The sequence below is a fragment of the Tympanuchus pallidicinctus genome, unplaced genomic scaffold (assembly GCF_026119805.1).
Source record: "Tympanuchus pallidicinctus isolate F22 unplaced genomic scaffold, pur_lepc_1.0 scaffold8, whole genome shotgun sequence".
In the NCBI taxonomy this organism is placed as follows: Eukaryota; Metazoa; Chordata; class Aves; order Galliformes; family Phasianidae; genus Tympanuchus; species Tympanuchus pallidicinctus.
The window spans coordinates 43,933,538-43,946,337 of NW_026294802.1; the positions used below are offsets into that span (position 1 = coordinate 43,933,538).

At 37.8% G+C, this 12,800-nt stretch overlaps 1 protein-coding gene across 1 annotated transcript in view; it reads left to right on the forward strand.

Annotated features, from left to right (window-relative positions):
* IL17REL (interleukin 17 receptor E like) overlaps window positions 1-12,800 on the forward strand; it is a 41,922-nt gene that overhangs the window by 8,063 nt on the left and 21,059 nt on the right. The window contains exon 2 of the mRNA XM_052669217.1: window positions 8,621-8,648. Within this exon, the coding sequence (XP_052525177.1) occupies window positions 8,621-8,648 (28 nt within the window). The remainder of the gene's footprint in view (window positions 1-8,620; window positions 8,649-12,800) is intronic.

Here is a 12,800-nt window from a genome sequence, read left to right on the forward strand (position 1 = left end):
AATGGCACCAAGGAGGAATGCCTCTCAGGATTGCCATCTGAGACTAATCTGCTGCCTTTAGCATGGCTTGAAGGATCATTTACATGACCTTATCTCCTTATACAACAACATAACAAGCTAAGGCTCCTTCCTTCCTTCCTTCCTTCCTTCCTTCCTTCCTTCCTTCCTTCCTTCCTGCCTTCCTGCCTTCCTGCCTTCCTGCCTTCCTGCCTTCCTGCCTTCCTGCCTTCCTGCCTTCCTGCCTTCCTCCCTTCCTGCCTTCCTGCCTTCCTCCCTTCCTGCCTTCCTGCCTCCCTCCCTCCCTCCCTCCCTCCCTCCCTCCCTCCCTCCCTCCCTCCCTCCGTGTGGCAATCTTACTACCCACTGGTTTCATGCACTTCTCAGTGCTGTTTGTGATGCTGAGGGATCTGCTCTAAACTTTTCTTGTAGCCTCCTCTGGGCTACAGAGGTCATTATGCCATCCAGACCTTAAAGTACTGGACACCAGTGGATGTCTAAAGAGGTTTTAGAACCTACATCCTTGAGTTTTTCAATAAATGGTCAAATTCATGTCTGACTTGTTCTGGTATTGTTCATAGTACTGCTTCTAGCAGGAGGCTGGTCTTGGTGACCTACAGAGACCCCTTCCGCCCAAAATTTCTTTAAGTCCATTTTATCATCCTCTGTATGCAAAATCCAGTCATTCACTGAAATAACCATTAATGCAGCGTTAGATTGTTCCTGTCTCATTGTTAGACCAGAAGTGCTGATTTGGTAGATTAGTTGTCCTTTCAAGTAGCTGAGTGGTCTGAAATTTTTGACACTCTGTGTATGGGACGGTGCTGATTTACACCAGCTGAGAGTATGGCATTCAAAGTGTATTGTAATTTTACTTTGTCTATTGTATGCAATTCTGTTTTGTTAACAACTTGTTTAAATGTTTTAGGAAACATGACATCAAAATGATTGACTTTATTTATTTATTTATTGTTGGATTTTATTAAAAAAAAAAAAAAGAAGTTAGAGCACGCTGTTGCTCCAAGCAAATTCCATTTCCAGTCCTGGAGCTGAAGCTCACAATAGATCAAGCAGCTTTTATTTCAGACTGTCATAGCTCCCTTTGGTCCAGTAATTTTAAATGCAAGTGTTTTCTTTGTAAGTCGTTTCTGTATCACAGGATGATTTTTATGTACAGTTCACTTAAACAAAGTACAAGTTGGGAATATTCTTCCCAGTAGTGAGACCTCAATATATGGTGGTTTTGACTGGACACTCGGTTGTAGGATGAAAGCATGGCTCTGCAAGGAGTTCCCAGAGATACAGTTACTGTGCTGCTAAATTCTTCCGCTTGTTCTGTCCTGCAAAAGGGAAACAGCTAAAGGTCATGGAAGTTATTTGCACATGGCCATCCATGTGGCAGATATAGGAATAGGATTCCTCTGCATCTGTACAATGCTTGAGGAAGCACATGCTGTCTTGACAAGAATTTCTGTTGTACTTGAACAGTAGCAAGTAAACAAAAATCTTAGAGTCCTGAAGAACTTGTGTTAGTCATATTACATTATCGAAATACTCCTAGATTGTAAGGGAAACACTGACTTTCAGTTTTGACAAGCACCAGGTTGTGGAGGATGGAGTTCATATGTTTGCATCACTGAAGTTTTACTGAGAATTATCCAGTAATCTTCAGTAAACCCAATATTCTTTTTCCTGTTTGTTCATTGTCATCTAAATGAACAGGGAAACGTGAACATAGCATTAATACAGGCAAGAAGTTGGGCTATTGGACATGGGACAACTCTCACTAAAAGGTGTGGCCTCATTAGCCCTGAGCTTAATATCCTACATTTCAGCTGTGCTTATCCTCTCAGTTTCTACACTACATTAATGTGATTGGCCTGTTCATTTTGGAATGCATGTAAAGAGAGTAAATTCTGCTCAGAGCTGAATGATACATACTCGTGACTCAGAAATGCTTTGTTTTTTAGCATTCTATGATAAAATCCATCTATCAGATGCTCTTGTAGAAATAATAGTGCAAAGTAGTCAAAAACAGTGCTTTGCTGTAAGTTCTAATGCCTATTTCTTTTCTGCTTGGACATCAGTCCAATTGTTTTCTTCAGTGATTGCATAGCTGCTCCCATTATATGACATTCATGTGTATCTGGTTACCACACTGTCAGTAAAAGTTGAAGAACAACCTTGTGTTTTGCCAGAAAGATAGTTTTACCTTGGCAATGAATGTAATTACAGATGACATTGAAACAAACACAGATGCTCCTTTAGAGAAAAGGTCTCTTGGGGACAATGCATCAGTAGAACTAACTAAATCCATAGCAGTTATAAATGTTCATATTATGTGTATTAATTGTTATAATCCCTCTAGTTCTCAGTAAGCATTATAATTGATTCAATTGCTAACTTCTGTAGGTAAATTATTTTTCATTTTCACTTGTTAAGTAACATACTCCTTTGCATAAGTACGCGTCCTTGATGTAATTAAAATTTTGTTTAGTGGCACAGGAATCATTATGTTATGCTTTCTCTTACTGTAAAGGATTCTCTTTCCTACATTTGGTAAGATAATACAGGGATTATTTTATACCTGTCTTAAAATGAAATAAAATAGCGTGAGAAAAATTCCCCGAGGTTTCAGTTCTCATCATCATGAAGGATATGTAAAATGCAAAGTTATTATCGCCTTCATATATGAAAACAGCTCTGGGAAATGCTACAATATATGCAGCTGTTTGTATCCATGAAATTTTCCCTAGATGATTTGGATATGAACATTTTGGCAAGAAAATTGTAATGTGTTGAAAGTCTAAGATCATGATACAGCTCTTAATTTTCTCTTTTTTTTAATCCATGGTCTGTCCACCCCTCAAAGACCTTTTTCCTCTTGAAAGTGACTGAAATCGCATTAGCCTTCTCAGGTTTTTCATTACAGACCTTGACAAATCATTTAGAACCTTTAAAAGTCCAGCATCTGTAGGCTCTGTCCAGCATCTGTAGGCTCTTTCCTCCACAAACTGAATGGGATAAGCAGATGGAAAAAGGAAAGGCTGGCAGAGGATTGCTTACGTGGGAAGTGGTAAATAGATCCCTCTCTGTATTGCAGGATAGCCACCAATACAACATGGCTGAGACAGTGAATATTACCACTTTATAAGGCATCAAATAAGCCCTTGTGGAAAACTCTTTTCAGAACTGTACATAGCTCTACTAACCCCATTGGGAATAGAGTAAAACAGAACAGAACAGAACAGAACAGAACAGAATAGAATAGAATAGAATAGAATAGAATAGAATAGAATAGAATAGAATAGAATAGAATAATTCTTCAAAGGTCATCTAGTCCAACCTGTCTGATCTCAGGAAAGATGCATTCACATAGACATGAAAAGAAGGAAAAGCTATTATTAGAGGAGGATAAAAGAGCTTGGCTCTCATAGCCTTGCAAAACAAAATCTGAAAAAAGTTAAATTACTGACTGCAGATAAGTGGAAAGTAAATTACAGGATGGAAAGTGTCTATTTAAATGAAATGCCAACAAACACAATCAGAAATCAATGCAAACTAACCATTATTGTATCTACCTTAGAAAACAAAAGTTTTGTTGCTTCTGGAGAAACAGAGCTTCTGGAAAGCCTTAGCATTGGAGCGGTACATGCCAAAACTTGAGTTTAAATGCTTTTGAAAGGGATTAGATGACTTGGCACTTGTTGTTATCAAGAGACTAGACCCAGTGGTCTGTAACATCCCTTCTAATTCTACACAGAATAAGTTGAATTTGTGTAGAGCAACCCCTCTTGACTGGAAATCAAAAAGAACTTGTTTGGATTCATCAACCTCATGAGCTTTTTGCTTTCAACTTGAGCACCAGTTTTTTCAAGACCCTGTGCTGTAAGACTACATACAGCCTCATGCTTGCTTTTTATGGCAATTAAAGAATAGAAATTACTGAAATAGAGGGAAACTTCATAAAATGGTCACGTTCCTTTTCCTCTTCTCTCTGATAGTTTGGCTTTAGGTAGGAGTATAGGTAATAGCTTTGCCACTGAGAATCTCTCAAAAGATTTACTTTACTTTCCCTGACATTAATGCAGACATCTTGAAGGCCTGAATGTTGAATGTCTGACAGCCTGGCCCGAATTATGTTCAAAATATATTTTAAAGTATTTTCAGGCATCTTACTGCTCTTTTTAGAATTGTGGAAGATCTGCCATGAGCTCTTCTATGAATGAGGTATAGCAGTTAGTAAACACACTAGGAAACAAAATTTACCCCAGACTCTTTCCTGTGTTGACAGATCATTCAAGGAAGAATTTCTACAGTTCTGCTTTAGCTTCAGTGCCTGGAGGTATAAAAGGAAGTGGGAAATAGATCTAATCTGTGTTTCTTTTCCTCAGCATTTTTATTTCATGAAAGAACTCCTTGAGCCCTCAAATCCAAATCTTCCTCTGCCAATCTTACTTTCTGCTCTACAGTCTTTAAAAGCAAAGAATGCTATTACAGTTGAATTAGATTGAGAAGTTGCTGTGCTAGCTAAAAAAATTGGCACCACACCTCCTTTTCAGAATGATGCATATTGGTGGTGTCTGTTCAGATAACCTCTAGCTACAGTTGAGTAAGACCACAAGTGGGGAAAACCCTAGAGAAATAGGAAAATCCCTAACTGTTTGTACATTGTGTAAGTGTATTTTGCTTAGGCTCTTTGCCAAAACAGATATGAATCAGAGATGCTCTCTGTATTGCACTAAATTGTACCATCATGTTCAAGATTTCATTTTTGCATAAAAGACACCCACAGCATTTGTGAAAGGAGAAGAAAATTTCCATTCTGGTTTTACTGTGTTATGTTTTTTTTTTTTTTTTATTGCATTCATCACTGAAAATTCCTGAAAACAAAAGATATAGAAAGTGGGAAAAGAACTTGGTTCATTTATTTGAGTTCTTTGAGACAGATGGTCTCTCTTTTGACTATTTTGCAAAATGATTATAAAAGAGGAAAAAAAAACACCCTATGGCATTGTGCAATAAAAATAATCACTTATTAAAAAAAAGAACTGAACTGTGACCGAATGCTTGCTTTAACTGGCAAGTGTTTGAGCAAATGCTTGATTATTTATGTAAACCTTCCCAACAGCTCCTCATCCAGAACAAACCTAAGCACCCAAGAACTACAAAATATCTCCTTACCGGAACAAAAATCACTACTGGATGTATTACTTTTTCCCCATGGAGTAGATGAGCAAATAGATACAAGATGTTACTAAAAAGCAATCAGAGATTAGGATTCATGTAAACAATAGTGAAAAAGAAGAATTAATTGGGATAGAAGATGTATTCCTGCATCATCCGGCAGCCCCAGGGAAGTTGGTGATTTGTTTTCTCATTTGTAACTTACTTTATTTGCATACAATTTGCATTTTTTCAGATGTGAGAACAGGGGATCTTAAACATTGGTCTTTGAGTGTAGACTAGATGCTCTGAGTTTTTTCAGATTTTTTGGTTAGTTCAATGGAAATGTTTTTTTATTCAATGAATTTTTGTACTGAGACTATAAAGAGAAGACAGAAGGCAACTAGTTTCTTCTGAGAATTTTTTACTTGCAGATGGGATCTCTCTCAAACCACCTGTCTAGAACATTTTCATACAGTTGGGCTGTAAAATGGGAAGTTAAAAATACAAAGGTAATTTACTAAATTTTCAACCTCATTAGAGATTAATTCCTTCCAGTGAGCTGTAGTTCATCAATTTGCTGTTCCAACAGTTAGATTTTCTTAACAAAAAGCTAGCTCCCTAGCTTGCTCATTCATTGAATTTTTTGCAGTTTGTTTATTTGTCTGTTCCATTTCCTAAGGCTGTCAAGTACCTCGAGCAAAAGAGGCTGAATTCAAGTTGTCCTTCTGTGTACTCCTGCAGGGTCTGATTAGAAATTAATTCAAAATCAGGGCTTTGAAACTGCAGTTAAAATTCCAGTGGAGTTTTCTATGAGTTGGTATGTTCCACTGCTATTAGATTAGTGTTACATTGAGTAAGTGAGAAAGCTATAGTCTTCTTTCTATTGATGAATCTGCATTGTGAAAATCAGCAAACTACAAACAGAGTCTTTCTTCAGAAATTGTAAGTGACAAATATATCAATGAACACATTGCAGCAGATATAAGGTTACATCAGTTACATTTTTTACTCCTTCAGGGAATCTGAGGAATTTATGAAACCACTGAAATAGAAGTACCCCACTTTTAGAACAGTTATACGAAGAAGTTTGATTTCCTTGGGGGTCCTGATGGATGAAAAGCTGGACATGAGCCCCCTGACTTGGTGTCATCTGTAAACTTACTGAGAGTGCACTCAATTCCTTCATCCAAATCATCAATAAAGATATTAAACAGGAAGGGCCCCAGCAGTGACTGCTGGGGAACACCACTAGTCACCAGCTGGTCACCAGCTGGATTTAACTCTCTGGGCCTGGCCCTCCAGACAGTTCTTCACCCAGCACAGTGTACACCTGTCCAAGCCACGGGATGCCATCTTCTGCAGGAGAATACCATGGGAGACAGTGTAAAAGGCTTTACTCAAGTGGAGGTATTTTGAAGGCTATTAGAAGGATATAGACTAAGGCTATTTGAAGGATACTATTTTGAAGGCTTTCCCTCATCCACCAGGAGGGTCACTCAATCGTACAAGGAGATTAGGTTGGTTAAGCCTGGACCTGGACCTGGACTTGGACCTGTCTTTTGTACTCTGACCTGATTCGCTGGTTGTCCTGCACATGCTGTGTGATCTCACTCAAGATTATCTGTTCTATAACCTTCCCTGACACCGAGGTCAGGCGACATTATAACCCTTGTTGTAAATAGGAGCCACATTGGCAAGCCTCCAGTCCTTTGGGACCTCTCAGGTTTACCAGGAACTCTGATCGATGATGGAAAGAGCCTTGGCAGCCACCTCCGCCAGCTCCCTCAGCAGCCTCGGGTGGATCCTGTGGTCCATCCTCATGGACTTGTGATGATCCACGTTGAGTAGTAGGTCTCTGACTGTTTCCACCTGAATTGTGGGGAGGTTTATTCTGTTCCTCATCGAAGATTTCCAAGTCAGTGAGTAGAGTACCCTGAAGATAACTGGTCTGACTTTTAAAGGCAGATGTAAAGAAGGCCCTGAGAACCTCAGCCTTTTCCTTATTGCCAGTGGTCATGTATCCCGACGCATCCAGTAAAGAACGGAGATTCTCCTTAGCCCTCCTCTTACTGTTAATATATTTATAAAAAAGTTTTACCTTTTACTGCAAATGTGTAGTGGCCAAATGTAGCCATGAAGGACAGAAACAATTCTCAGCAACGATGGGGTAAGACCATACACATGTACAGCTACCACAGTGCTGTCATTTCACACTTTCAGAAATAAGATTTTACAGCTGTATTTATGAGGTGGACAGAAGGACCTGTGGGTGGCAGCCACATAGAAGACCAAGTAATAGTTCTTTTTATGACATGCTAGTACTCACCCAGGCTGTCAACTGTATTTGTATACAAATTGAGAACTTCCAAATGTCTACGGAGAGACTTTTGCTGGCTCTAAATCTCACAGATTGTTGGTTTACTGACAGGATCCTGAAATGCTTTAAAAGGACTAACAGCTGCCAGTCCATCTGAGAGGAGAGGAGACAAGGTGATGCCTGTTTCTTTTGCAATTGTGACAAAAGCATCTCTGTGAATAATGCACTGATTTTAAAAGAAAGTGTAGAGGAATGTACTTTATACCATACACCAGAAATGAACACTAGTAGAAGTGTTATGTCAGAAGCTTGAATGCCAGAACAGCAGGAAAACATATTTTTTGGTGTAGTAGTAGCCTGTATTTAGAAAATGATACATAGTATTCAAAATAATATTTGTTATTTTTATATTCTACAGAATTTTGATGTGTGGTTGAGTGTTTATTTTACTTGGAAAAAGGGTTTAGTCTGGCTGAAAGGCAGCTGGAAACCTGCTCAAATCTCAATGTCAGGTTCACTTTGTCTCTTACAAAAAAACTTACTCACTTGACATGGTAAGTATTGTGCCTGAGTAATTTCAATTTCAGGATTATGAGCCAGATAGTTCTCAGAATTAAAATGGCAAGTCCTGTTCCTCAACTTCATTTGCAGTTGATTGTAATATGTCCTGTTGGCCTGATGTGACCTTCCTAAAACTCATCTAATATTCAGAAGTGCTACAGATATCTTGCATTAAAAAATAACTTGGTTTCTTTGCCTGATTTATTTATACCTGAGTCAATAAATAAACTATTGATAATTTTTTATTTTTTATTTTTTTGATCAGGCAGTGTCTGATTGAGGTCTCTATTTGATGGAACTTTGGACTGGTCATGGTTACAACTCAGTAGAAAATACATGAAAATATGGATAACACTGATCTTGTGCCCTCAAACTTATCTGGATATCATATGAAGTAGTGATGTGTATTTTCACTGTATTAGAAAATGTGCTTTAATTTCAAAATCTATTTGTGTTAGAATGTGCTTACTTTTAAAAAAAGTATGTTTATACTTGTGTATAATGACTAAGTAATATTTATTTTTATCATCACCTCAGAAAACCTATCATAATGTATATATTTTTTTCTGTTTGCAGGGGATTCATTGTAAAAGCAAACCTTCCAGTGAGTATACATCATTCACTTTTTACTACATTTATTTTTGAAAAATAAAGATAATTTGTTGCAGATAATAGATGCACTTTCCTGGTCACTTCAGATCACTGTGTCATAGAGTCAAAGAATCATAGAATTATAGAATGGCTTGTGTTGGAAGGGACTTCAAAGACTATATAGTTCCAACTCCCCTGTCATGAGCAAGGTTGCCTACCACTGGATCAGTCTGCTCGGTATCCCCATCAAGCCTGGTCTTGAGTGCTTCCAGGAATGGGGCACATACAACTTCTCTGGGTACCTTTGAGTAATGAATTTCTTCCTAACATCTAACCTAAACCTCCCCTCTTTCGATTTGAATCCAAATTTCCCTGTATACAACATAGGAAATTGGTGGCTGTACTAAATAATAGGTTAATAATTGTGCATTATTGGTTTTCTTAGCCATAGATAGTCACTGGGAGAATTTGCTTTGACGTTTCGCTCACGTTTACTTTGCTTTCATTTATTATTTTTGGCTACAGTAGCAATATAGGCTCTTTAATTTTCTAAACTCTGAAGCCTCCATCAATCACTCCTCCAGTGTGCATACTTGCTTGACAAGGAAGTACAACGCAACTGCCTTGCAGGCTGTCCCCTTTCAGGGGATGGTTGTACCTGAAAGCTCAGCTCTGAATGCTGCTTATCTTCAGCAAGCCTTTCCTGATTCTTATGGCAGAATACCCATGGGCAGAGAGAAGTTCTGTTAGTGAACCATAAGCATGTGAGGTCCTGGTGCTATGAGGTGGGGCATTGAACTGGATGACAGTTGTCCTGAGTCTTATTCTGAAAGGATGATGTCTACCAGACACATACTGTTGAAATGATGGCTTTGGAAGGGATGTAATTAAAAGGCCGTCTTGAAAAAGTCATTAGCCTTCTACTACTAAAGAGGCTGAACCATCAGAGACTGGATCAAGGCTGTGAATGAGCCTTATTTGGATTAGACAGCTGACCTGCTAGTTGCACAAACTGCACAGAAGGAGTCACAGAATAAGAGAGAAATTGGGATATTGAACTTTGCCGAGCTGAAGCATGCCTTCATTTCTTTGGGTAGCACAGGAGTAAACCAAACCCTATAACTATGGCCTCTAAAGGGAGGACATTTGCAATACTGTTGATTATGAGCTAAAATAATTGCTAGGTATTACACAAATGCAAATCTAGATAGTGGAGACACTACTGGTAACAGAAGGTGGTGATTCATTCTTAGGACAAAGTGAGTTATATGCTGGGAGGAAAGCAAGAGGAGTTCTTCCTCTCCTTTGCCTGCCAAAGGTATCGCCTTATGATGTGTATGAGCTTAAACTAGTTATTTAACTCTGAGCTGGATATATTCTTTGGGCCTGAAGAGCTTGTAAGCTGAAGATCCTTATCTTGCAATACAGTGTACATCAAGCAGAGCTGGTTGTAGGTTTTCAGTGCTGCCTGAAAATGGCTTATCAGGTATCTTTAATACAAGCAACATGTAGGATGACTCAGTCTTACCGGGGTGATGAAAAAACATTTTTTTCAGTCTTCATCCTAGTTGTCTTGTGCAACACTGGGTGTATACTTATTTCCATACTTCCTTTTCCGTAGTCATACTTTGTATTAATTATTTTTTGAGGTAAAATTACCTCAAAAGACCATCAATGTGTAATACTGTGCAGTAGTCATTGCTTTTAGCAGCACCAAAAAGATGACTTTATTCTGCAGAATTTATGGATATCACCTCTGTAGTGTTTGGCAGTAGAGCTTCTGCCTTCTCCCTCCCCTTCCTGTGAACTATTAGAAGTACATTAAGGCTACTGCAGTATTTAAAATTAACTGTACTTTTTCAAGATCCTTTAATTTTAAAATCACTCAGAAAATATATTTCACATAGTGTAAGACCATGCCATTCATTATTCTTGCAAGTCTGAAATACTTCCTGAACATACAACTGTGGAACTCTTCTTAATTTACTCTGCATTGAAATCTATTGTAAAAGAGAAAACTGAATTGTAATCAATTTCATAACTGGTTCAAGTACTTTTAAGTTGCAGATTTTGATATTTGTTAACATAAATGCATCACGTTGTTATCTTAGGTGAGTGTACCTAGTTTGTTTATGAAGGCTGTTGAATCATCATCATGCACAGATGCAGCAGATACTGTGGTAAATCATATGCAAATTGGTTTGAAATGTTACTGCAATTTTTACTCGTGGAATGATGCCCCAGTGAAGCAATTTCAGTGCACAGTAGATAAGCTATCAGATTTATCCGTGTCAATATCCTAAGTAGTTGAGATTCTTACCATTCTTGTAGGGAAGAAATACCAACAAAAAAGAAAAAGAAAACAGGAATTTCTTTTGGGAGCTGCCCAGGGCCTATTCTTAATGAGTTTTCTCTGCATTTTTTTTCCTGTTCTTCAATTTCATCTTCTTGCCTGGGGCTTCAAATTATCCATCTAATCATTTCTATTGCGCATTCATTGCTCAGCTCTGACTTCTATTATCCAAGGATACATAAGGTGTGTTTTGCTGTCATGACAGTTCTAGGTTGATTGCTGCATCAACAGATAAAAACATAATCTGCTGTGGTTTAGCTGATGGCAAAAGTACAAGGAAAGTGTCTACATGCTGAATAATAAGTCTTGGCTTCTTTATGCCTCAGTTTGTATCTGTCCATAATTTAGGATTTTGTTATTACAACAGTCCTTCTCTCATGTAGGGCTAATTACAGTTATAATTCACAAACATAAAGTTTAGGTAAAATTTACTCAGAATATGGTTTGTGTAGCCAGGTGTACCTTAATGTCTTCTAGGGTGTAGATCAAACTACTCATGAGGAAGAGGTGTGTGTCCCAGAGGAAGCTATTTAAGGGGGGAGGAGGATTAAAATATGATAAGGGAAGAGTTTACTGAAGAATTAGTCAGAAGTGAGTCTCCTTTCGTGATTACTGAAATGTGTGTGATGATTTGTGTCAAGGAAATTCTTTTCTGTAAGCTCTTTCTTGTATTATGCATTTATTGAGATTCAAGTTAGTGTCTTCATGCACTATATGATCCATTTAAATGATTTTTGACGAGTTTCATGGCATCTTTTGCAATTCCCAAAATTAATGGGAAAAGATTCAAAAAAAGAAGAAAAAAATCCGAAGTGAAAGAGTATTTTCATTTTATCCAGTGTATTACTTTCTTGTTTTCAGTTTGAGTGCAAAAATCATGTCCAAGAAAAGCAGTGCTCCAGCTTACTGATGCAGTAGTTCTAAAACTGTTTGTACTGATCCACTGTTGTTAATGCACCTAAGTATGACCTGGGATTCTCCTTAGAGAGGCAAAGGCTCTGGCATCTGATAATACTATACCTCAAGCAGTAATAACTAAGGATAAAATTCAATTGTCTCAAAACAATCTCCCCTAAAAATATATAGGATCAAATAATATGGTCAAATTCACTCGGATTCACTTTGTCAAGAAGTATCACATTCCTCTTCCCTTGAATCATTTCTAACGTCATAAAAGTAGGCAAGGTAAAGCTTGATCAAGGAATTTACACTGACAACTGAGGAACTAAATAAAATAATTTATTGGCTTATTTCAAATACTGCTTATTTTCTTATGAAAATAACATAGACTGGTTATTTAGGGTTGGTGCACATAACTGCATGTCATTCAGTATATTCAATGTGGGTAAATCTAGCAGCCCTGATCTGAAATGGGTAGACCTGGTGGCTGAAGAAGTCCAAGAAAATATGTTTTGAGCAAACATCTGGAAAAAACTAGTCATTACATTTTAATAATAACTATTATCAAGTAGTTCTGCAATTTAATTAACTGGGTGGATTGATTGGGTGTTGTAGAATAACTCTTCATCCTGAGACACCTTCAGGATTATTACACAACCCATTCTTGGAAGATGGAATGGAATGTCCACATCTGGCTGCTATGCAGAGTACTTCTTAAATCTGCTTAATCTCTGTTGAAACACATTTAAAAATGCTCCAGAAGTCCATGTACTCTTCTTATGGCCTCATTTGTGTATTTTGAATCATTGGTGCTTGTTCTTTGTTTTGCTTCTCTCACTGCTGGACAATTACCTTGGATAACTGAGAGTTGGCTTAACTGTCAGTTGAGGTAAAGTGTCATTGTTTTCTTAC